This window comes from Leopardus geoffroyi, chromosome A2, assembly GCF_018350155.1.
Source record: "Leopardus geoffroyi isolate Oge1 chromosome A2, O.geoffroyi_Oge1_pat1.0, whole genome shotgun sequence".
NCBI classification, from domain to species: domain Eukaryota; kingdom Metazoa; phylum Chordata; class Mammalia; order Carnivora; family Felidae; genus Leopardus; species Leopardus geoffroyi.
Window position 1 is genome coordinate 37194576 of NC_059331.1, and position 26718 is coordinate 37221293.

General features: G+C 43.5%; 1 protein-coding gene across 2 annotated transcripts; it reads left to right on the top strand.

Moving 5' to 3' along the window:
• The first annotated feature begins 1234 nt into the window (after window positions 1-1234).
• LOC123605858 (transport and Golgi organization protein 1 homolog) lies at window positions 1235-26718 on the top strand. Of its 2 annotated transcripts, XM_045493525.1 has the most exons (7): window positions 1237-1337; window positions 2016-2076; window positions 2183-2218; window positions 2301-2368; window positions 2493-2699; window positions 3863-3945; window positions 4924-5294. In XM_045493525.1, the coding sequence occupies exons 1-6, from the start codon at window positions 1315-1317 to the stop codon at window positions 3915-3917; spliced, it is 450 nt and encodes a 149-aa protein (XP_045349481.1). In that variant the 5' UTR covers window positions 1237-1314; the 3' UTR covers window positions 3918-3945; window positions 4924-5294. The 2 variants fall into 2 exon arrangements, 1 of the variants encoding a protein (XP_045349481.1); XR_006715954.1 differs by lacking the exons at window positions 2016-2076; window positions 3863-3945; window positions 4924-5294 and adding an exon at window positions 26687-26718 and having other exon boundaries at window positions 1235-1337.

A 26718-nucleotide genomic window follows, 5' to 3' on the forward strand; every position in this document is an offset into this window, starting at 1 on the left:
GGTCATTAGAAATTGGGTGCATTCGCTCACATGTTTCCTCCTTTGTACAGTATTTCCTTTTGTTCTCAGGAGGAGATCAGGGCCTTTAGAGTCCCTCATTCACATTGAAAAGGAAATACTTCCTTCTCTTCCCTGGAGACTCAGCTTCTGTTAGTCCTTCCCACACCTGGGGTGGAGCCTGCTCTGTCTCACTGGCATCTTGTTTTTGTCATTTCTAAGCTCTTTTGGGGAGCACGTACAGCACCCTGGCCACCTTTCTATCTTCACCCCCTTACAACAGAACCACTACATTCCAGCCACTCCAGAAAGCATTTGTTGAAGGACTGCCTGAGATGCCGGAAGGAAATGCATGTGCCTTTCTCTGTCTAGAGGTTTTGTGTCAGTTTCTAGGAGTCTTTCAATTTTGCGTGTGACTCTTGAATACATCCAGTACCAAGTTGAAACCCTTTAAAGCAACACCATGAACAAAATAGTCTGAGGGCAACACAGCAAACCAGCCTTTCTAAGCATTTCCCTTTGCTGCCTTCACTGTCAATGAACCGAGTCTTGTTCCAGTACATTGGCTCCATGAAGTTGATAGTTTTCCATCTGAAATCTGTTTCCTGGAGATAAACCCAGACTGTGTGACAGTTCATATCAGGTTCTACTTCAGGAGATGTTGCTGCTCTAAGATTGGCCTTTTCCTCCACCAGGATATGTGAAGGTGGAGGCAGGGGTTGTACTCCTGACTCTAGCGATGTCTGGGAGTGAGCTGCAATGTTGGGGAAGCCATATCCTGGAAGGTCGTCTTTCAGGGTGATTGTCTGTGTCAGGGTACAACTTCTGGACTGAGAATCAGGGCTCCCCACGGAGGTGTGAGACTAGTGATGATCCCTTGCTTCATCCTAATGGGTATGGGTGGTCAGACAAGGTTTTTGACACTGAACTGAAATGAGCCTTCACCAGCTCAAACCAAAGTCCAGCTCTGGGAAGGCACAAAGTGCAATATTATTTGATGACTTTATGATGAAGGAGAGGAAACAGGTCTGAGAGTAGAGACATGGCAGCAGACACAGGTTGAATTTTCTTTAACTTAAATGGGGTGTTCAGTTCATTTCTCTGTGTTGTCAGTCTGTGCATTTATGGGAGAGGTGGGGGAAGGTATTTGTATCTAGGCCTTCAAGAGTGCTGAGAGGTAAAAAGGCAGAACTTGTGGACCTTGGCTCCTGGACCGTGTATATGTCTTTCCCATCTTAGGAAGCTGAAAATGACACAGTGTGAACTGGCAGCAAAGAAGAATCCGCTGGCAGCTGCAGGGAAAATGGGAAAATAGCTATGAAAGAAATAAACAAGTACAAGTGAGTTCAGCTACTAATTACCAGCAGCTCATGAAACCTCTCTTCATCTTTTTGTTTCTAACCTTTTTACAAAGTTAAAAGTCTATGTTTAGACTCAACATAGTAATATAAACAAAAATTCAGAGGACATATGCATAGAGTATTAACAGATAAAAAAGGTAAGATTTAGAAAGAACAAACCAATTAACTTCATCAACATTTCCAGATTTCAAGCAATGGCCAGACTGTGTGGAAACTTCATCCATGCCAACGTTCCTGGGGGGTGGTGTCAAGTATCACAATCTGTAGGAGAGCAGTGTGTCTTAGAATGAATCATACCATCAACATGGTAGTGCCATTTCGTGGCCCTGGTCTTTGCAACCCTAGGAAACATGGTGAAGATCTAAGTGAAAGGACGAAAGAGCTTTATGATGAAAGACACTTGTCACATGATGAATTAGGGCACAATTGAAAGTGGGAAGGAATTATGTGAACTCTGAACCCTACAGTCATGGAATGAGTTAGGAAAGGATGGAACAATAGTTTTGATCCTATTGTACATTTACAATCATGTGGAAAGTGTTTCATGTGTAAAACTGTATTCGGGGACACATAGGAGGATGATGAGAACATGGGCAGATGATTGAAAATCATACCCAATATTGGGCCTTATCTGACAAAAGCAACTATAACTCATAGGCAACAAAATGGACAAAGACAAGAACGGCTGCAGCAGGCAGAACTCACCTTCAGACACCAGGGAACCTGAGCTGTGCCTGACCTATTGAACCCTTAGTACCTCATGTGGGTGAGTGTAGTGGTCCTTGGAATTCCTAAACATGGACTTTTCATTGTTGCTTTTTCAGATCGCAGTTCATGAGAAGAACGCTCAGGACAACTGGGTAAGTGTTTCCTTTTTTCCTCCTCTCCCTCTTTGGTGCACAGTCTGGCACGACTGAAGGTGGATGTGTTTTTCTCCCCCAGATCAAACCTCGGATCTGGGAGAGGGAAATGGCAGAGCAGAGCCAGGAGGTCGCCCGCTTGAAACACAGGTGTGGGAGCGTGACAGGAGTTTTTATGGGTGTTTTGAGGGATGACAGCTGTGCTGTTTAGTGTCTAGTCAGAGGACGAGGCGTTGCAACTCTTAAAGAAGTCCATTCTTTTTCTGTATCCAAGACTGAATGTGATGGAAGGAAAGAGGCTGCTTGAGGGATACAGGAGGCCGAAACCAATGCCTGGAAGTTCAGAGATGCAGAACCCTCCGAGGAGAGGTAAGGAGCACGTGGTGATGTGCAGCAGCCTAATTTCTGTGGCAAAGCCTTTTCCTGTGGGTGATCATCGTGTGTCCTGGACAGAACCACAATTACTACCTAAGGATAGCAGGTGGTCTGAAGGGGTGACAGGAGGGCGTTCTCCTCTGGTGCCCCAGCCAGCGGAGCACCTGTCCCTGTGACTGGTAGAGCTCAGGCCCCTCCCCTGACTGCAGACCCTCTCACCTCCTCCAGCATCCCCTAACTAAAGAGAGGAGACTGGAGGCGATGACGGGACATGGGCCTTAGCTTTCTTCCCACCTTGACATAACGTGAAGACTTTATTTTAGTTTTCTTTCAGGAGTTCATTTCGTTACTATTTTTAAGGTTGTCATTTTTATTTTATTTTTCCTTGAACCATAGCCCTACGTTCGTAATTCAGGCTCCATATAGCTTCGTCCTCTGATGTTATCAGGGCAAGTCTGCGGCTTCACTGCTAAATACCCATCGTTTTCCTTTTCTCGTTTGTATATTAGTGGAAGTACATTTCTATTCAGATATAGTTATATAATAACTTCCCATGTAGAAGGCAGCTTATAGATAAGCGAAAAGACTGAACAATCCACCTGGAGCCTGAAGAAACATAACCAGGTTGAGCATTCCCTGATGATATACCCCAATCAGTACTCTCCATTTACCTTTTTTTTAAGCTCATTTATTTTGAGCGAGAGAGGGAGAGAGAGAGTGTGAGAGTGTGTGTGTGTGTGTGTGTGTGTGTGTGTGTGTGTGTGTGTGTGTGTGCATCTGGGAGGAGCAGAGCGAGAGGCAGGGAGAGAGAATCCCAACACCGTCAGGGTGGAGCCGGATGCAGGGCTCCAACTCACAAGCTGTGAGATCATGACCTGAGCCAAAATCAAGAGTCAAACGATTAACTGAGTCACCCAGGCGTCCTCATTTTTATTCTTAATCTGTAATGAAATGGTGATTTCCCATAATGTATACTGAGAAACCTCTGTTTAAGTGATGACTTCGAGATTGCTAGCTGAGCCTGACATGTCCTCAGTTATTTGATTAATTACGAAAAACATGAACTAGGGCATGGTGAGGTCTTTATCAAGATGAGGGGATTATTCTCCCCCTTATCCTTGGGGGTCACCTGAGGCATGTGGGATACCCTCTGCCTCTGGCCAAGGACCTGTGTGTAGGGAACAGTTTAAGATATTGGAGGAATGAGGTGAGGGCTTCTTTTAATTTCACACAGTCCACTAAAGTAGAATAAACCTCTATCCCTTCCGGGGTCCTTAGTGGATCCAGAAACTGGTGCAACCTCTGTGAGTTACAGCAGCTCTGACTGTACAAAGAATGCAGACAAGGGCAAGGTAAATCCTGGGACCATTCTCAGTCGTAACACTTTTGGGAAGCCCTCATCTGTCTGTACAGCACGCTCTCCTGGCCTAGTCTCGTTTTATGTGTTGTGTGATATGTCTGCTTGTTATTTGTTTTCCAAACGCACACTCTTAACCTAGGAGCCTACAAGCTTCTCTATTTTCAGCCTGTCATCTTTTTGTGCTAAGTTTAGAAGCCCAAAGGGCTTAGAGGCTGAATACCTTAAGAATTTACGATGTGTTTCTGGAAATAACGAGAGGAGGATGACCCCAATTTCCAAACAGAAGTCTCCTGGCCTGGGTCACCCCTTCCAGACCTCAACTCTGTGGGAACAGTGTGGCTGCTGTGTCTTCCTTTCTTGATTCTGGCTAGGAGATTAACCTGCTAGAAAGTCTACCACATTGTTTAAAACTGAAAAATGAGAAACCCCATTATTACTCCAACTTTTTATTTTGTGTCCTGTGCAATTAAAAAAAATTTAATGTTTATTTATTTCTGAGACAGAGACAGAGCATGAGTGGGGAAGGGGCAGAGAGAGAAGGAGACAAAGAATCAGAAGCAGGCTCCACGCTCTAACCTATCAGCACAGAACCCGACGCGGGGCTTGAACTCACAAACCGTGAGATCATGACCTGAGCTGAAGTCGGTCACTCAACCAACTGAGCCACCCAGGTGTCCCTGTGCCCTGTGCAATTTAGAGTGGTCTTAGACAAAGTCATTATCATCACTCATCACCTTCCCGTCTTTGTTGGTAAATGAGTTGTCTGGAATCCTTCCAGCTATACCTTAGGTAAAAATAATCTGAACATTGTGTCCTTCGATTGTGTTCATATGAACAGTTTCTGCTTGTGTCCCCAGTCACTGTTAGAGCTGATACAGTCTCATGACACATCCCAGGAGTTGTATACCAGAAATCAAAACACACTTGAATTAATTCTGTCGTGTGAATTTTTACCTCTTGTTTTCTGTAGGACTTAATTACTCTGTGTCCTGTAGTATGCTTAAAATCAGAATTCCCTATGAATTAAGATGAACACATCTGAGCTTTGGAGACATTCACCACAAGTCCCTTGTTCCTCACAGAAGACTCCTATCCCCTGCAAGATCCCAGGCATCCTCCACTCCCCAGAGGTCTCAGAGGCCTTTGACAACACTTCAAGAGGGAAGACTCTTTTCAGGGAGAGCAGAGGAGACAAAGTGAGGGTCTGGCTGCAGAACTTTTCGCCAGGAGTGGCTGTGATTCCACGAGCAGAATATGAGCCATTTATTTGCACTCAACTTGTTGTGTTCCTAATATACCAAAAACAGAGCATCAGGAGTCACTGCAGAGGAGGCATGCAGGGTGAACTGGGACATAGATGCCTGCCTGTCTGGAGAATGCTACTTCATTACTATGTAGTTACTTCTGTTAACCCTCTAGGACAGGACCCTTGCCATTTTACTTCCACAGACATGGGCAGTGATGTGTGGTGACAGCAGTTCCACCTCTTGCATCTACCACCCCAAGCTGTATGTGGTATCCAGTGGCAGGGACAGAGTTTTCAGGTACTGATGCTACTCTCTTGGATCCTGGTGGCAGAGAAGGTGGCAGGTGCTGGCACGTTCTTCTCTGGGTTACAGCTGTTTTTGGTATTGGTTCTCTTGTCTGGCATAGGCACATAGCTGTCACTTCTGTTCTGCAGGACAGTGTGGATCCATGGGGACCTCCTCCATTAACTGGAAGATTCTGCAGACAAGGACCCTAGATGCACCCCCATGAGCTATTCGGCATATCCACCTCCTGAACCTTGGTGGCCCTGGGGCCACCCCGAACCCTCCACCAGCAACACTTGGTAAGATGGTCTGAGCAGTATGCGTTGACTTGTAAAGCACACTCATCTTTGTTGGTGTTAGGTCTTTGGCCAAGGTGCAGAGGTGGTACCACAGACCATTATGATGCAAGGGAAATGTGTCTGCCGCCATTACCACATTCCTCGTGTTTCACGATCGACATATCATCTCTCTGTCATTTCCTCCACTCTGTGTTGGCACAGGTGTCTCTTGTGGAGAAGGAATGGGGCTGTATGCAGAAAAGCAGACATAGCGGTTCAGCAGAAATGCCCTGTCCGCGTGCTGGGCTCTGTGAGGCATGAGGCACAGCCTAATGTATATCCATGTACCCGAGCCCCAGCCATCCATCATTGTTTGATGAGTGGTGAAAACATCTGAATCAAGGCTTTTACAGGTCTTCGTCAGGGTTTACAGGATGGGTCTTCCACTTCTTGGGGATCACCTGAGGGATGAGGTACACCCTCTGCATGTGATTTGTGATCTGACTGGAGCAAAGAGTTTAAGTTGTGTGAGGAATGTGGGGAGGGTTTTTTTGTTTTGTTTTGTTTTGTTTGTTTTGTTTTGTTTTGTTTATAATCCCCCACAGTCTACTCAAATCAGAATAAATGTCCATCCCATCCAGGGCCTTTAGCAGATCCAGAAGCTGGTGTCACTCCCGTGAGTGATACCAATCCTGACTCCACCAAAAGTGCCGAGAAGTACAAGGGAAATGCTCTGGCCGTTTTCAGTTCTAAGTCTCTCCTGACACCCACATCTTTCTGTACAGCACACTCTCCTGCCAATGTCTCTGGTTTCTGTGTCGTATGATATGTCTGCTTGTTTTTTTTATGTTCCAAATGCACAACCTTTACCGAATAGTCCACGGGCTTCTCTACTGGCCACCTGGCATCTATTTGTGGTAAGTTTACAAGTTAAGTGTGCTTAGGGGTGAGGACCTTAGGGCTTTTCCAGGGTGTTCCTGGAAATAAGCCAAGGTGGATGATCCCACACTCCCCTTGGAAGTCTCCTGGCTTGCCTCATTCTTTCTGGATCTCCTCAATGTGGCATCACTGCTCTTGCTGTTTCTTCCTCTCCTGTTTCTGTCAAGGGTTTTAATGTGTTCAGAAAATCTGTGGATATCTCTACAATCTGAAAATGCAAACTGCCTTCACTGCAACTTATATTTTTGTATGTGTCATATAGAGTGGTCTTAGCGTAACTTTCATATCCATCAGCATTCAATCTTTTTGTGGGAAACATGCTGTCCAGAATCCCTTCAGGTGTGCCCTGGGTATGAACATTCTGAACTATAAGAGGTGACATACTTGTTGTAGAAAACACGCACTGAAAGTTAAGTTGTGAAGAGAAAAAAATCCAAAATGACCTGTGTGGCAAGTCCCCACCATGGTCTTCACTTGGGTTCACATGAGCAGGTTCTGTCGTGTCCTGTGTCACAGGTATGGGTAAAACACGGAAATTTACACGAGAAATCAAGGTGCATTTCTGTTAATTTTGTTAATTAGAATTTTAGCTCATATTTTTAGAGGACAAAAGTACCCTGCAAATTTTACTCTACTTAAGCTGAGAAGTACCTCTGAATTAAAATAAATTAGCTGAGCCCAATTAACATGTAGAGGCGAAGTGTTTCTCTAAGAGCATGCTTTCTTTCCAGGTTCTCTGCAGGACCTCAGGATCCCTATCGCTCCATGTGTCTCTGTGCCACTGGATAGCACTTCCAGAAAGGAGGAGACCCTACTGTCAGGAGAGCAGCAGATCGGGCACAGGCGGGGGCTTAGAGGCAGAGCTTTGAGCCACAAGGGCTATGATTCCATGAGTGGAAACTGGGACTGTCATTCCTTCTCATTCTATAGTTCTTCACATACACAGTAAGCAGCCTTTGTGGTGGAGGGGTATAAAGGGTGGGGGGAGGCTGTGGACTTAGATGTCTTCCTATGGGGAGTATGCTATTTTATTAATTTAGTATTCACTCCATAAATCCTCTAGGAAAAGAGCCCTTGCTCTTTTCACAGTGGTCACAAAGAGGGGACAAAGGAGCTGGGACAGAGGAGCTGGGTGGCGCCATTTCCGTCCTCTGCCCCCCAGCATAAACACAGAGCCACCTACTGGAAACAAGGCAATTCCCACACTGCCTGCCTAACCTGCTTACAACAATCCCCACCTTCCTGTGCTCTGGCGAGACTGGCCTTCTAGGTCAAGCTTCGGTCCTAGGCTTGCCTCGGTCCCAGTGAAGCTGGCCCCTTCTCCAGAAGACCTGCAGAAGCCCCTGACCACACCACCTCTCTTGACCAGACAGTTGTGCAGGGCTTCACTTCTAGTGGCAGTCGTTCCAAGTCTCATTTAACAAGCAGATCAGAGCAGACCTAGATAAAACTCACCACATTCTGGCCAAGGACCATACATTGCCCATACAACTGGCCTGAAGGATAGTGCAGCCACAACACAAGACAGTGCACGCAACACACAACACAGACACTCCCTGATGTGCCAGGCCCTGGATACGAGATGACATCCTCTTCAAAAAGCCATTCATCTCACAGGCGGGTAACAAAAGGAGCTTTTGGAACACCGAGAAGGCAAATACTCAGCCAAAATGCCAAGACAAGAGGAATGCATCCCAAATGAAGGAACAAGATAAGGTTATGGCCAGAGAAATGGAAGGAACACTTCCAAACTCATTCTATGAGGCCAGCATGGCCTTGACTCCAAACTGCACAAAGAACCCACTAAAAAAGAAAACTACAGACCAATTTCCCTGATGAACCTGGATGCAAAAATTCACAACAAAAATTAGCACACCAGATCCAACAATACATAAAAAGAATTAATCCCCACAATGAGGTGGGATTTATTCCTGGGATGCACAACTGATTCAATGTCTGCTAATCAACTGATGGGATACATCACATTGATAAAAGAAAGGATAAGAACCACATGATCCTCTCAACAGATGCAGAAAAAGCATTTGACAAAATACAGAATCTTCTCTTGATGGGAAAACAAAAAACCCTCATGAAAGGAGGGATAGAAGGATTGTGCCTCAACATCATAACGTCCAGATACGCAAGTCCCACAACCAATATCACCTTCAATGGGGGAAAACTGAGAGCTTTTCTCCTAAGGTTAGGAACACAACAGGGATCACCACTCTCACCACTGTTATTCGACATACTGTTGGAAGTCGTAGCCTCAGCAATCAGACAACAAAACTAAATAAAGGTGTCCAAACTGGCAAGGAGGAGTCAAACTTTTCCTCCTCGGAGACATGATATTCGCCGTGGAAAATCCAAAAAACTGCACCAAAAAATTGCTAGGACTCGTACAGGAATGCAGGAAAGCCTCAGGATATAAAATCAATATACAGAGTTTAATTCCATTTCTATATGCCAATAATGAAGCAGCAGAAAGAGAAATCAAGGAATTGATCTCATGTATAATTGCACTGAAAACCATAAAATACCTAGGATCAACCTAGCCAAAGAGGTAAAAGACCAGTACACTGAAAACAACAGAGGGGTGCCTGGGTGGCTCAGTCGGTTAAGCACCGACTTCGGCTCAGGTCATGATTCCCCAGTTTGTGGGTTCAAGCCCCACATAGGGCTCTGTGCTGGCAGCTTGGAGCCTGGAGCCTGTTTCAGATTCTGTGTCTCCCTCTTCTCTCTGCCTCTTCCCTGCTCATGCGTGCTCTCTTTCTCTCTCTCTCCCTCTTGCTCTCTCTCTCAAAAATAAAAAAAAACATTATCAAAATTAAAAGAAAAACAACAGAACGTCTATGAAAGAAATTGAAGACAGAAAAAGAAAATGGAAAGAAATGGAAAAACATTCCATGCTCATGGATTGGAAGAACAAATATTGATAAAATGTCAATACTACCCAAAGCTACCTACACATTCAATGCAATCCCAAACAAAATTGCACCAGCATTCTTCTCGAAGCTAGAACAAGCAATCCTAAAATTTGTATGGAACCACAAAACTTTGTTTGGAACCACAAAACTTTTTTGGCTATGGAATAGCCAAAGTAATCTTGAAGAAGAAGACCAAAGCGGGAGACATCCCAATTCTGGACTTTATCGTGTATTACAAAGCTATAATCATCAAGACAGTATGATATGGGCACAAAAACAGACACATAGATCAATGGAACAGAACAGGGAACCCAGAAGTGGACCCTCAAACATATGGCCGACTCATCTTTGACAAAGCAGGGAAGAATATCCAATGGACAAAAAGAGTCTCTTCAGCAAATGATACTGGGAAAACTGGAGAGTGACAAGAATGAACCTGGACCATGTTCTGAAACCATACACACACACAACCTCAAAATGGATGAAAGATCTAAATGTAAGACAGGAAAGCATCCAAATCCTAGACGAGAAAACAGGCAACCTACCTCTTTGATCCTGGCCACAGCAACTTCTTGCTTGGTGCGTCTCCAGAAGCAAAGGAAACAAAAACAAAAATGAACTATTGGGACCTCAAGATAAAAAGCTTCTGCACAGCAGAGGACACAATCAGCAAAACTAAAAGGCAGCTGAATGGAATGGGAGGAGATATTTACAAGTGACATATCACATAAGGGGTTAATATCCAAAATCCATAAAGAATTATCAAACTCAAAACCCAAACACCAAATAATCCAATGAAGACATGGGCAAAAGACATGAAGAGACACCTTAACAAAGAAGACATCCAGATTGGTCACACATGAAAAGTTGCTCAACCTCACTCGTCATCACTGAAATACAAATCAAAACCACAAGGAGATATCCCCTCACACCTATCAGAATGGCTAAAATTAACACCTCAGGAAACGACACGTGCTGGCAAGGATGCAGAGAAAGGGAACCCTTTTGCAATGCTGGTGGGAATGCAAACTGGTGTAGTCACTCTGGACAATAGTTTGGAGATTTATCACAAAAACTAAAAACAGAACTACACAATGACCCAGCAATTGCACTACTAGGTATTTATCCAAAGGATACACAAACGTTGACTCGGAGTGGCACGTGCACTCCAATGTTTACAGAAGCATTATCAAAATTAGCTAAATTATGCAGAGAGCCCAAATGACCATTGACTGATGAATGGATGAAGAAGATGTGGTATATTGATATAATGGAATATTTCTCGGCGATCAAAAAGAATGAAAAGTGCTATTCGCAACAACATGGATGGAACCGGACTCTATTATGCTAAGCAAAAAATGTCAGAGAAAGACACACATCATATGATTTCTCTCATCTGTAGAATTTAAGAAATAAAACTGATAAACATAGTGAAAGGAAAGCAGAAATAAGACCCACACAGAGAGGGAGTCAAATGATAAGAGACTCTTAAATACAGAGAACGAATGCAGGGTTCCTGGAGGGTTAGTGAATAGGGGAATGGGCTAAATGGGTGATGGGCATGAGGGGGGGCACTTGGGATGAGGACTGGGTATTTTTTGTACTTGATGGATCACTAAATTCTACTCCTGAAACTGGATTCCACTATAAGATAACTAACTTGGGCTTAAATTTAAAAATAAATAAATAAATGTAATACCAGTCAAAAGAAAAGAATATTTAAATCAGACTCTTTGAGTGGAAATGAAAGACCAAAAGTGATACAGACAACAAAGAATCAGAGAAAACATCAAGAAACAATGGCAAAACAACTAATAAAATGGCACTAAGTATAGATCTGTCAATAATTAATCTGAATGTAAGTGGACTAAATGCTCCAATCAAAAGACATCGGGTAGGGTGTCAGAATAGACAAAAGAAGAAAAAGCAAGTAAACAAACACACACACAACAAGACCTATCTAGATGCTGCCTACAAAGCCTTATTTGGACCTAAACTCACCTGCAGACTTAAAGGGAGGGAATGAAGAAATATTTCTCATGCCAATAATGTCAAAAGAAAGCCAGTGGCAATACTGATATCAGGCAAAATAAACTCTAAAACCAAGACTGTATTTTTGTACCCTTTGGGTAAATACCTAATGGTGAAATTGGGTAAATACCTAATAGTGAAAGCGCAAAATGTTCATACCAGCATTACCAACAATAGCCAGACTACGGAAAAAGCCCAAATGTCCATCAAATGATGATGGTATAAGGAGGTATGGGGTAGGTGTGTGTGTGTATATATATGTATACACATACATACATATATATGTATATACATACATATATATATATATAATGCCTACATACATACAATGGAATATTACTCAGCCATCAAAAAGAATGAAATGTTGCCAATTGCAATGAGTGAATAGAGCCAGAATGTATTGTGCTAAGTGAAATATGTCAATCAGAGAAAGACAAATATATGATTTCACTCGTGTGGAATTTAAGAAACAAAACAGAGGACAACATGGGAAGAGGGCAGTAAAAGAGAAGAGTGGTAACAAACCATATGAGTCTCTTAATGATAGAGCAAAAACTGAGGGTTGATGGAGGGAGATGGGTGGGGGAATGGGTATTAAGGAGGGCACTTGTTGTGATGAGCACTGGGCGTTGTATGTAACTGATGAATCACTAAATTCTACTCCCGAAACCAATCATGCACTGTACGTCAACTAAAGCTTAAATTAAAAAAAATAAAGCTGTAACAAGAGATGAAGATGGACACTATCTCATAAATAAAGGGGACAACCAAACAGCAAGATCCAACGATTGTAAATTTTTATGCACCCAACATACAATCACTGAATATATAAAACAATTAACAACAAATGTAAAGAAACTCATTTATAATAATTTAAGGATAGTAGAGGTCTTTAACACATCACTCACATCAACAGACAGAACCTCTGAGCAGAAAATCAACAAGGAAACAATGGCTTTGAATGACACACTGGACCAGATGGGTTTAACAGATATATTCAGAACACTCCATACTAAAATGGCAGAATACACATTTTTTTCAAGTGCACATGGGACATTCTCCAGAATCGATCACATTCTAGGTCACAAATCAGGCCTCAACAGGTACCCAAAGACAGAGATCAGACCAAGCATCATTTCTGACCACAAAACTAGGAAACTTGAAGTCATCCACAAAAAAAAGAAAGAAAGAAAGAAAGAGAGAAAGAAAGAAAGAAAAAATGAATAAAGGCCACAAATAAAGGGTGGTTAAACAACATGCTACTAAACGAATGGGTCAACCAGGAAACCAATGAGAAAATACACTGAAACAAATGAAAATGAAAATGAAAATAAAGATGCACTGATAAAAACCTTTGGAATGAGGCAAAAGCAGTCTAAGATGGAACTATATATAGCAATACAAGCCTACCTGACAGAGCAAGAAAAATCTCAAACAATCGAAACTTAACAACCAAAGGAATGAGAAAAAGGACAATGCAAGCCTAAAGACGGCAGAAAGAAGGAAATAATAAACATTAAGGCAGAAATAAGTGATAATAGAAACTAGAAAAACACTAGACCAAATCAGTGAAACCAGGGGCTGGTTCTTTAAAAACAGTAATCAACTTGAAAACCTCCTAGGCAGACTTTTCGCAAAGAAGAGAGAAAGGACTCAAATAAATAAAATCACAAATAAGACAGGAGAAATAACAGTCCACAACACAGAAATACAGTTAGAAGATAATATTAGGGAAAAAGATAGGCAACAAAGTGGACACTCTGAGAAATATGGATAAATTCCTCAAAACATATAAACTACCAAAACTGAAACAGGAAGATACATAAAATCTGAAACCAGAAAGAAATTGAACCAGTAATAAAAAAAATATCTCCCCCAACACAAGAAGAGTTCAGGGCCAGCTGACTTCACTGATGAATTCTACCAAACATTTAAAGAAGAGGGGATATCTATTCTTCTCGAATTATTACAAAAAATAAAAAAGAAGGAAAACTTACCAATTCATGTCATCAGGCCATCATTACCCTGATACCAAAACCAGATAAAGACTCCCCTAAAGCAGAAAACTACAGGGGCCTCTGGGTGACTCGGTCGGTTGACTGTCCAACTCTTAACTTCGGATTAGGTCATTATCTTGCAGTTCCTGGGTTCGAGTCCCACATTGGACCCTGCGCTGACAGTGTGGAGCATGCTCAGGATTCTCTCTCTCTCCCATCCCTCTGCCCTCCCTCACTTTTATGTACTCTAAGTAAATGAATAAACGTTTAAAAATATATTTAGAATTTGTTTTAAATAAAACTGCAGACCAATAGCCTGATGAGTATGTATGCAGAAATTCTCATGAAAATACATTCAAACTTAAGTCAGCAATACATTAAGAAAATCATTGACCGTAATCAAGTGGGATATACTCCTGGGCTGCAAGGGTGGCTCCACATTCACAGATCAATCAACATGATGCACCACAGTAATAGAAGAAAGGATAAGAACAATATGATGCTTTCCACAGATGCAGGAAAAGCAGTTGACAAAATGTCACATCCATTCATGACAAAAACCCTCAGCAAAGTAGACTGAGACTCAACCTACCTGCACATAGTAAAGCCCACCTGTGAAAAACCCACAGCTAATCTCATCCTCAATGGGGAAAAACTGAAAGCTTTTCCTCGAAGGTCAGGAACAAGGCAGGGATGACCCCTCACACCACTGTTACTCCACATGGTATTGGAAATCCTAGCCACAGCAATCAGGCAACAAAAAGAAATAAGAGGCACCAAATCGGCAAGGAAGAAGTGGAACGCTCGCTATTTGTAACTGACATGATGCTCTCTATAAAAAACATGAAAGACCCCCATAAAAATTGCTGGAAGTGATACATGAGTTTCACAAGTCGCAATATACAGAAATCAATGTACAGAAATCTATTGCGTTTCTATAGATGAATCATGGATTAACAGAAAGAGAAAGTAAGGAATCAATCCCATTGACAGGTGCACCAAGTACCACAACAGACCAGGAATAAACCCAACCAAAGAGGTGAAAGACCTATACTCTAAAAGCTATGAAACACTGATGAAAGAAACGGAAGAGGACACAAAGAAATGAGAATACATTTCATGTTCATGGATGAGAAGAACAAATACTGTTAAAATGTCTACACTCCTCAACGCAATCTACACATGTAATGCAATCCCTATCACCCTAACAAAACATTTGTCACAGAACTAGAACAAGTAATCCCCAAATTTGTATGGAACGACAAAAGACCCCAGACAGCCAAAACAAACTTGAAGAAAAGCAAAGCTGGAGACCTCACAATTCCAGACTTTAGGTTATATTACAAACCTGTAGTGATGAGAACACTGTACTGGCGAAAGAAAAGAAAAGAAAAGAAAAGAAAAGAAAAGAAAAGAAAAGAAAAGAAAAGAAAGAAGGAAGGAAAGATAGAAACAAAGAAAAAGACAAAGAACACACAGACACATAAATCAATAGAATGGAAACCCAGAGATGAACTCACATCTATATGGTCAATTAATCCTCAACAAAGCAGGAAAGAATATCCAATGAAAAAAGAGGGTCTTGGGACACAGGGGTGGCTCAGGCACGGAAGCATCTAATTGTGGATTCAGCTCAGGTCATGATCTCAGCGTTCATCAGTTTGAAACCCGTGTCAGGCTCTGCACTGACAGTGTAGAGCCTGCATGGGATTCTCTCTCTCCACTTCTCTCTGCCCCTCTTCTGCATGCTCTCTCTCTCTCAAAAATAAATAAATTCCCTTAAAAAAATCTCAACATGTTTTTAGAAAAACTAGACAGCATCTTGCAAAACAAAACAAAAGAAAACAACAATAGGCCACTTTCTTACAACATGCACAACTATAAATCCAACATGGATAAAGACCTACGTGTGAAACCCAAAACCATAAAAATCCCAGAGGATAACACAGGCAGTATCTTCTTTGACAATGGCTGTACACACGTCTTTGCTGATATATCTCCTGAGGTAAGGGAAACACAAGCAAAAAGAATGGGACTTGATAAAAGTTTAAAGCTTCTGTCACCAAGGAAATAATCAACAAAACTAAAACACAACCTACAGCCTGATCATATTTGCAAACGACATCTGATGAAGGGTTAGTGTCCAAAATATATAAAGTTATACACACCCAAAAAATGAGAAATCCAACTGAAAATGGGCAGAGGACACGAATAGATATTTTCCCAAAGAAGAATTACAGATAGCCAAGAGACACATGAAAAGATGCTCAACAATACTGATCTTCAGGGAAATACAATTCAAAAGTACAATGAGATAACTCATCACATCTGTCAGAATGACTAAAATCAATGAATGACGAAACCACGTGTGTTGCCAAGGATGTGGGGAAAGAGGAAACCTCTTGCACTGTTGGTAGGAATGCAAACTGGTGCAGCCACTCTGGAAAACATCATGGAGATTCCTCAAAAAATTGAAAACAGAACTACCTTACAATCCAGCAATTTCACTATGCGATATTTACACAGAGAATACAAAAATAATACTTCAAAGGGACACAGCAGCATTTGCTACAACAGCCAAATTATGGAAACGGCCCAAGTTTCCATCAACTGATGAAGAAATTGAGATGTAGTATATGGAATGGAATATTATTTAGCTGTAAAACATGAAATCTTGTCATTTGCCATGAGGTGGATGGAGCGAGAGAATGTCATGCTGGGTGAAATAAGCCTGTCAGACAAAGACAAATACCATAGCATTTCACTAACACATGGAAATGAAACAAAACAAAGGGGGCGGGGGTTGGGGGGGATTGGGGGAAGGAGACTGGGACAAACAAACAGACTCTTAACTACGCAACAAACTGAGGGTTTCCACAGTGGGATGGCGGCAGGGGTGGGGGGATGGATGAAACAGGTGATGGGGATTAAGACGTGTACCTGGGATGAGCACCCAGTGACGTCTGGAAGTGTTATTCTATATTTACACCTGAAACTAATATTACACTCTACCTTTACCACCTGGATTTTAAACTCAAAAATAACATAAGGTTAATGTCACCTACCTACCAGGGTTTCTGTAGTTTTCAACCACTTCACTAATTGGAGAAATAACCATGAACATTTGTAAAAGCATGTAAGATGTGGGGGACAGTTTGTGCCCTTACCTCGGTCTTTGGTTCCAGCAGGACTCGGAAAGTGGGTCCCAGCTCATTCTTCTAGAAGGTCCTGAGATGAATATTTCATGTATTCACATCCTAACTGAATGCAGCTCCCGGTCTTCTGAATTTCTGTCAGGATTTCTCCCCGGAAACCAGCCTGAATCTGGAACAAACCATCCACGGCATCCATCATGTGATGTCGTGAGACCCCTCGATCCACGGGTCCTTTAATAAAATACGTCTTGTTCAAATACCGTCCAGGAAAGTGAGGAATGAAACACGGGAACAGCCCACAAAATGCAAGGGCCTGTGCTGCTGACCGACTGACCAGCGCCCAGGGAAGCCACCCAGTGCCCCCTCCTCAACACTCAGTGCAACAAGGCAGCTTCTCTCTGGCGACTCAGGAGACACCAAGTTGCTACAAGGCTCCCAAGGTCTCCCCTGGGGAGGGCGGCAGAACCTGGTGGAAACGCAGCTCTGGTCTCTGTCCTGAGGCAGTGGCAGAGGCCCTGAGTGCTCTGGGAGCAACAGAAGCCCTTCCTGCTCTGAGGTGCCCTGGGTCAGAAAAGCCGATGGGGCGCCCTCTGCCGGCCATCCCTGCACACCCAGAGGATCCGGCCCCTCCTGGTTTGTGGTGCTCGGGCTCCCTCTGCTGTCCACCATGGGAATTCCTGCAATGTTGAAGGCCATGGCCCTCAGCTGAGGGACTGAAGGTGTTCTGGGCAAATAAGCCTGTTCTCCACATTGGGAGGGGTCTGAGTGACAGGGCCTGGGACACTAAGAAATCTTTTCTGTCCCCTTTCTTGTGAGTGAAGAATGAAACCACATTTATTTATGTAATGACATCATTTGTAACGCTTGCAGCAAGGGTCACAGAAAAATAGCCCACCTATTTACACATGCTGAACAAGAGGTAATTGAGTTTACCACCAAAATACTTAGGTTAGATAAAGAACTGACACCTTTGAGAGAGAGATACCAGCTTCCAGCTATGGAATGAATAAGTCCTAGGGCTACAAGGTACAGCCAATGGAATAGAGTCAATCCTGTAATAATAATGTTGCATGCTTTCATATGATAGCTACACTGTGGTTAAGTACAACATAATTTATAGACATATGGAATGACTACACTTTATGCCTACAACTAATACAACAAATGTGTGAACAATATTTCAATAAATAATCGACATCCTTTACACTATTTTTATTTTCTCCTTCTTTGCCATTAAAAAATCATTCCTGGGGCACCTGGGTGGCTTAGTCAGTTAAGCGTCCAACTTCGATTCAGGTCATGATCTTGCAGTCCATGAGTTTGAGCCCTGCGACAGGCTCTGTGCTGACAGCTCAGAGCCTGGAGCCTACCTCAGATTTGGCGCCTCCCTCTCTCTCCCCCCTCCCCAGCTGGGGGTCTCTCAAAAAAAAAAGAAAAAAAATAAATATTAAAATTTTTTTTTTTTAATTTTTTTTTTTTCAACGTTTATTTATTTTTGGGACAGAGAGAGACAGAGCATGAATGGGGGAGGGGCAGAGAGAGAGGGAGACACAGAATCGGAAACAGGCTCCAGGCTCTGAGCCATCAGCCCAGAGCCCGACGCGGGGCTCGAACTCACCGACCGCGAGATCGTGACCTGGCTGAAGTCGGACGCTTAACCGACTGCGCCACCCAGGCGCCCCTTAAAATTTTTTTTTAAAAATCATGCCTAATTTAGACTCTGTGAAATTCCATTTATCCCACATTCTCTAACATCACCATCTTGATGTTGGAGCTTCTCTGAAAAGTCACTAATAATATCTTTGATGGACACATATGCGACAAGGTCGCATGCAAATTACAGGGAGCTACACATCTGTTTGACTTTACTGTAAGCGCCTTGGATAATATTTTCAAATTATGAAAATGAGCTGGGTCCCAGCTCATTCTTCTAGAAGGTCCTGAGAGTCAACATTTGGCGGCTTCACTTCCCAACTGAATGCGCCTCCTGTTCCTCCGAATTTGTGTCAGGATTTCTCCCCCGAAACAAGCCTGAACCTGGAACAAACCAACCCCAGCCTCTCTGACGTGGCGTCACGGGACCCCCTGAATCCACGGATCCTCCCAGGAAATACCGGCAGGGGAAATGAGGAACAAACAAGGGAACAGCCCAGAAAAAAGCGAGAGACTATGCCGCTCACCGACCACCCGCGCTTCCGGGGAAGCCGCCCAGGCCTTGCCTCCCCCACCTTGGGACTCAGCCCCACCACCTAGGAGAGGCCAAGGGGCTGAGAAGTCTCCAAGGTCTCCCCCAGGCCCCGGGGCGGAACCTGTTGGAAACGCAGCTCTGGCTCTTTGCCCACACTCAGAGGCACTGGGTCCTCAGAAGCAAGGAAGCCTTAACAGCCCGGGGGCGCCCTGCATCAGAAAAGCCTAGTGGGCGCCTTCTCAGGCCACCACTGCCCACGCAGAGGCCCGGCCCCTCCCTGGGCGTGGTGCGTGCGCGCCCTCTGCCGGCCGCGGTGGGAATTCCTGCAATGCTCAAGGCCATGGCTGCTCAACTGGAAGTACTGAGAGTGCAGCTGGTCCAGTGAAGCCTGTTCTCCTGATCCAGAAGGGTCTTAGCGAAGGGCTTTCTTGGGACACAAAGAAACCTTTTCCTTCTCCTTTTTACTGAGTGAAGAATGAAACCGAATTTATTGACGTAATGATATCATGTGTAATGATTTAAGCAGCATTCGCAGAAATACAGACTGCAAATTGACACCTGCTGATCTACAGGTCATGGTGTTTAGCACCCAAATACTTGGGTTAAATAAAAAAGTTGACACCTCTGAGAAAGAGATACAGGCTTCCAGCTATGGAATGAATAAGCCATTGGGATCCAAGGTACAGCCCATAGAATACCATCAATCCTGTAAGAAAGCGTTGCATGCTTTCCCGATATAGCTACCCTTGTATAGGTACCTGGAGAGCGTAATGTATACACATGGAATCACCATGATATATGCCTGAAACTAATGCAACATGGTGAGTCTACTATATTTCAATTAAAAATGACAATATTTTTAATTTCTCCTTCACCATTAAAAATTATTTCTAATTGAGAACATATGAAATTCCATTTATACCACATTCTCTAACATCACCATCTTGATGTTGAGAGCTTATTTTTCAAGTTGTCAATAATGTCTTTGAGGACACAAATGGGACAAGGTCAGAATGTGCATCTAGTGGGAGCTACACATCTGGTATAAATTTCCTGCCTCTATATGGGTAATTTCAATGAAAAGTGCTTTAGGGATGAAGATGGATGAAATCATTTCCATCAGACTCATAGGTAGATAATTGTGCCTTCAAATAATAATTGCCATCTCTTCATATCAGAGGAAGAGATATAGGTGGAGATATAGGTTTCTCTTTTGATGTAAGAGAAGGCTGTGGTGTTTTAAACTGCTCACCTATCATCCAGAATCCAGAGATTAGCAGCCCTCGGCCTTCTGCTCTGTGCAGCCCTGTCCAGGAAACGGCACCACATCTCCTGTGTCCCCCTCTCCCCTGTCATGTTTTAACGCAGGCCCTGATCACAGTGGATGAGAATCCTGTTTAGAGAACCTGCTCATGCTGACCTTTACTGGAGCACTGCTGTTCCCAGCCACCACAGGGAAGCATGTGGACAGCCAGATTTTGAGCCCTTGGTGGCCCAGCCATGACCCCAATGTTGCTGGAGGGCTGGTTGTCTCCACAACCTGGGAGGAAGAAGGGCCCTGCAGGCGTCAGGGCCTCTGTGGCAGAATACATGGGCTTTGAGGACCCGGAAAGAGCCAGATGCTTACAACCAAATCCTCCTTGGTGGTGAGGGAGGAACAGTATCATGTCACTGACCTCTGTCCTACCCATCTGTCATTAAGGAAACAGTGGGAGGAGGGGCACCCAGGTGGCTCAGTCGGTTAAGCGTCTGACTTCGGCTCAGGTCACGATCTCATGGGTTGTGAGTTTGAGACTCTCGTTCAGTTCCGTGCTGACAGCTCAGAGCCTGGAGCCTGCTTTGGATTCTGTGTCTCCCTCTCCGTCTCCCCCTCCCTCACTTGTGCTCTGTCTCAATACACTGAGAGGAATATGGGACCTCATAAGACTCACTCCAAAACTACCACCATTAGTCTTCCTCAGTGCCCACCTGGATTGGTGCTGTGAGATAGCGAGTAGGTGGGAAAAGTCCACAACATGTGGATTAATGCAGGGTTTCCTCGCTGTTCTACCAGAGACACTGCTGACCCCTCACCCATGTCTTGCAATCAGGAATCAGCCACTTCCTGGGGACTGATAGCTGCCCTGCTGATCACCACACACCACGGTGATTAGCAGGTGCCGTGTGCTTGTGAGGATCTATTGAGGAGTGAACACCACCGTCACCAGATCTAGAGGAAGGTTGTGGCTACCACCCCAGAAGGAACCAGGGGGACATGTGCAGTCAATACAATTCAAACAGTCACTTATCTTCTGCCCCTATTACTGTAGATTCTACCTGTTTGTGACCGTGTATACAGGGGTCACACTGTGGACATCAACATAGAATGACCGTAGATCCTCCTGGAAGCAGATAATGACAGAGATACAGAACTGTGATGGGTTTGTCAGGGAAATGAGGAAGACAAAATAGAGGGGATAGGAATGTTCAGGGGAAGAATTCATTCAAATACGCATATCAGACAACTTTTCTAAATATATCACATCGCCACAGCCTATTGGTCATAGTTCAGGGTCCTCTTCAAACTTCAAATTGTCCTCTAAGGCAAAGAGATTTGGGGTTATTGCAATGGGATCTTGTGTTCTCCTCTATGCATTCTGTCTTCTACGATATATGTGCGGCCTGGGATGAGCAGTTAATTGTGTGGCTGCATTTGTGCGTCTACCTGCAATGGAAGAAGATTATCTTCAGATCTTAGAGGTAGATCCCTGAATGTACACATCCTCACAGTTATCTTTTCCTTCTTTGTAAAGTAGGACCTGAATTTTAATAGAAAACACACAGGCATCTTTATTGCATCTTTTGAAACAGGAATTGCCAATCTCCCAGCCTCAGGCATTATACCCTTAGTTTCAGGAAACTGAGTGAACATCTGTTGATGATCTGTGTGCGGATACATTCATTTCCACCCTGAGAAGGGGGAGTGTCCATTCATGCCATACATTTTACAGATTCTTATGTGCTTAACCACCTCTTCATCGCACTGACCTCAGAGACCAACATTATCTCTGCTTCTCAGATTACAAAGCTGAGGCCCTGAGATGGCCCCACTGAGACCTGGTATTAGGGCTGAGACGGCAGGAACACAGGCAAAGCCTCAAGCAATCGTGAGGGAAGTTTGGGAGATGCAAACCTTCAGCCAGCGTGGTGACAGCAGTGCAGGGGTGCGATGACAGGAGTCCAGCAGGGGCGGTTCCTTGGTCAACCCTGAATTTCCCCCTAACAGTCTGACTCAGGCTGAAGGCCAAGGAAGCCAAACAGCTGATCTACAACCTTTCATCACATTTAGTCTCACAGAGGCACACAAACTTAGGCAGACAAGCATCCCATAAGAACCAAGTTGAACTACCAATCTCCAGGGCATTCTTTCACACAGATCCAGAACCTTCAGAAAACCAAGGGAAACAACAGTCTTTATTTAGATAATGAACTAGGTGCACTTTGGCCACCGTGACGTTTCAGAGATGATAACTGCGTGAACCGGGCTTGAACCCATGCCGTAGCTCTGTGTGGACCTCACGCTGCGCCCACTCTCCCTGCCCAGGTCGTGGGCCCTGCCAGAAAGGGCCTCCAACTCCATCTCATGGAGTCCAACACCCTCCCCTCTGCACCATCTCCTCTCTTCCTTCTCGTCCACAGCCTCCAATTCATTCCCATGAGATTCACGTCTCTCGCTCTTGTACTCGAGGACTCATTAGTGGTGCTTCCACTATTGTAGAGCAGAAGCTCTGTGTCATTTAATGCATGTGACTCTCTCTCCATTAGGACACCTGAAGCCCCTGATGGTAGGGGTGTGCCTCATCTCTCACAGAGCCAGGAACATGGGCTCTGTACGAGGCACATCTGCAGAAATGATATGTCTGCTTTTCTACGAAAAGACTCTTTTCTTCTCCACAAGAGACACCTGCAGCCCAGCTCAGTAAGGGAAAATGACACAGCCCAACATATGTATGTCTGGAGAAACCTGAGGAAGCTTAACAGCGTCCTCAGCCAGCAGCACCCTTGCATTACAAAGCCTGTGAGGCCATCTCTACGTCTTCTCAAAGACTCAACAAGACAGAAGCTGAACATGCTGAACACATCCACTCATACTGTTCAGATCATCTTACAAATAGTCGAGGAGGAGGTGGTGGGCCCTGTCCCCGAGGACACCCAGGAGCTGGAGGCAGCTCAGAGAGCATATGAACAGCGATAAAAGGGGAGCTGTGGGGAAGGGCCTGCAGGGTGGACCTGGTAAAGGAGGTCCTCTTGCATCCATAGGGACCTACAGAACAGAAGTGACAAGTATGTTGGTATGACAGACAGAAGCAGAACGCCCACAGGAGCAGAAACCCAATGATGCAGGTGTCAGCACCTGGCCCCTTGTTCATTCACAGGTTTTAGGAGAAAAGAGCATCAGTGCCGGAAATCTCTACCCTCCCACAAGGTCCCACCTACAACCTGGAGGTACCAGATGCCACAAGGAGAGACTACGGTCGCCACACGTGACTGCCCATGTTTATAAATGCAGAAAGCCAAGGCATCCTATTCTAGAAGATTGATGGCAGTAATGCCAGTCTAATAAAGGAGGACATTCCAGAGAGGCAGGCATCTATGTCCAGGACCCGTCTGGTGTCCTCTTCCACCACACCTGCAGACTTTTTATTTCTGGCTTAATTTTACTTTGTACCAATGATCCCTTCTGAAACTCATCTATTATTTGTATATTTATTTTTATTGTTTGCCTCTGCTCCCCAGAAAGCAGGCTTCATAGAGGAAAGAACTGTCTAGTTTATTTACCACTGCAGCCTCAGTTCTTAGCACAGTACTTGGCTTACTTATTGAATAAAATATTGTGTGTGTGTGTGTGTGTGTGTGTGTGTGAAGATATAAACTCAGAGCACAGTTCCTGAGATACAGTGGAAAGTGGACATACACACAAACAGAAAGTAGTATGAAAAAAAGGAGTAATCGTAAAATGCCATTTTCAGGGTAATTAAAACAAGGGTTTGAACCAGAACTGGCAGACTCTAAATTCCAAATTCCTTCCTCCTGACCCTTGACTATTATCTTTCTGTTTATTATTTCTTGACGCCTGAAGGAAGGTAATATGTCTGACAGAGTGATTGTAGTTTAGTGCCCAGCACACATTAATGGTAAATTGAATTGGAAAAAAAAAAAACAGCAAAATCTGATGACATAATTATTAGAAAGTCATAACGTAAAAAAGAAATTATGGAACAGTCCCATTGAGTCAGTATTTACAAAAATAATTCTCATTGATTTAAATTTATTTGCATTACCATAAATTAATCTCATAATATGGTTTGATTTATTGAGATAAATTGAACCCATTACTTAGGATAGAGAAGGATTAAAAATAAATATTTTACTTTTCCAAAGGATTGAAACAACTGGTTTTAGTTGCAGTGCGCACCTGTAATGTTTGAGTATCGCCTATATTTCTGTAATTATTTGCCATGGCTTTTGAAGAAAAAAAAAACTTTTACAGAGAGAGCGGGTGGAGGTGGGATGTGGAAGGGAGTATCAAAACCCTTTGTCAGACACTGCCATCTCCTGGTAAATTTACAAAATGCAACCTTAGAAATATTTCTCTTCAAAAATTAAATTTTGTGTTCCAAATTCCTCTGTTAATCAAATTCACTTAAAACCTGAGATTCAAGTTAGACTTATATGGGATTTTTTATGTGATATAAATACAATTTCAAGTATCAAAACGACTGAGTGAATGTTTCCCTCATAATGGCGAAGAAATGCCAATCTCAGATGTTAAAAAACATTTCTCATTAAAAAAAGATCCTCAGGGGCGCCTGGGTGGCGCAGTCGGTTAAGCGTCCGACTTCAGCCAGGTCACAATCTCGCGATTCGTGAGTTCGAGCCCCGCGTCAGGCTCTGGGCTGATGGCTCAGAGCCTGAAGCCTGTTTCTGATTCTGTGTCTCCCTCTCTTTCTGCCCCTCCCCCGTTCGTGCTCTGTCTCTCTCTGTTCCAAAAATAAATAAACGTTGAAAAAAAAATTAAAAAAAAAAAAAAAAAGATCCTCATTACCATTTAAGCTTTTTCATGGGGCCAAATCAGCAAATTAAAGAGCTCAGGGCCTTTGCCTCTCTGTGTTTACAGGATTACAGCTAAATTAGTTTAATTTTCTTAATCAAGTGCCCATCACAGCATGCCTCCTTCATTTCATGTGCAGGTAATGAAAACTGACACGTCTAACACAGGAGACTCATCTTTGCTCAGCCTAATCCGAAGTCCATTGGTAACTACCATCTTGAGTGTGTCCTATTCTGCATCTACTTCAGCAGCTCAGCACTCAGCTGATGCTCAGGCCATGGGGAATTGAGTGACTCTGGGCAATGGGAGTTGGCTGTTCCAGGCCGGGGTCCACAGTCTCACCAGGCAAAGCCAGGATGTGCTCAATGGCCAAGTGGACTGTCCTGCCTTGGGATGTGCCCAAGGCAAATGGGCTCCCAGTGCCTGATCTTTCTCCTGAGTTGGAAGACAAGTGCACTTTCCCAAGGTTAATGGAGTTCTATTAACGGTGGTGATGATCTTCCTTGAAGTTAATATTCTGCAGTCGTGACACTAGTGTGCTTTCTAGTTTAATCAAAATGTGCTTGGGTTTGAATTTACTGCCATTTCTCAGGAAACTACATGGTGTTGGCTTTGAAGCAGTCTCTGGGGTTAAACAGTTGTGAGTCCCATCATACTTCAGCCCCTTAACTGTTAGGGTACTTTAGGCAACTTACTGCTGCTGGTGGCTTTCTAAGCCTGAGTTTCCTACTCAGAATTTCTTAACCCAAGTTCATATATAACTTCATATTTGGACTTATATGAACACCCCTGGAAAGTATATGTGTTTGTGTGTTTGTGTGTGTGTGTATCTTGTGATTATATGCATTTTTGTTCCCAAAGCATCCCTAAGTTTTCATCAGATTTTCAGAGTAGCCTATAACTTCTCTCCACCTCTGAACAGTGAAGACTTTCTATGATCCTGCCATTAATTGGTGATTTTAATTATACTACTCACCAGGTTGTTGTGGGGATAGATTAGGAAAAGTTAAAATCCCGGGCAGAGCGTCTGGTGCATGTAAATGTTACTTTGGATGAGGAGATCAGAATAGGGATCAAGACCATTACTAAAAAAGAAAAAAAAAGAGGAAATGTAATTTGGATTAGTGAACCCATTTTCAATCACTAAATTACTACTGGCATTCTCCTTATCTGGCCACAGTGTACCTCCTGTAATTGGCCTGATGATGTTATTACCATTATCACAACTAGGTCTGGTTTGGCCAAATGCAACTGAGTTGGGACCTTTGATGAGGTCAATTTTTGTTTACCAGCACTCCTAGATTATCAGGAGAAAAAAAGTGCTTCTATGTCAAATCAAGGGTTTCCAGATTCCTCTCTAAGGGTTTATAGAGAACATCTCCCATTATGTGATTAGTGAGGAAATCAAATAATGCTGAGGTAGAATCTTAATAAACATTGGTTTCCACTCACTATTTAATCTAGGAAAAACAGAGTTTAATGAAAGGAATTCATCCTGCATTGAATTAATCAGTGGTTTCACTGGATGGCCAGTGTTGTCTGAAGTTCCATTTCTTTTTTTTTTTTTTTTTTTCAACGTTTATTTATTTTTGGGACAGAGAGAGACAGAGCATGAACGGGGGAGGGGCAG

What these genes read in the sequence shown, in the direction of transcription:
- LOC123605858 (XM_045493525.1), top strand. Translation starts at nt 1,315, where the DNA reads ATGAAAGAAATAAACAAGTACAA. An exon ending in GTCGCCCGCTTGAAACACAG is followed by an intron (nt 2,369 to 2,492) that starts GTGTGGGAGCGT and finishes TCTGTATCCAAG; the next exon opens with ACTGAATGTGATGGAAGGAA. An exon ending in TTACTACCTAAGGATAGCAG is followed by an intron (nt 2,700 to 3,862) that starts GTGGTCTGAAGG and finishes TATCCCTTCCGG; the next exon opens with GGTCCTTAGTGGATCCAGAA.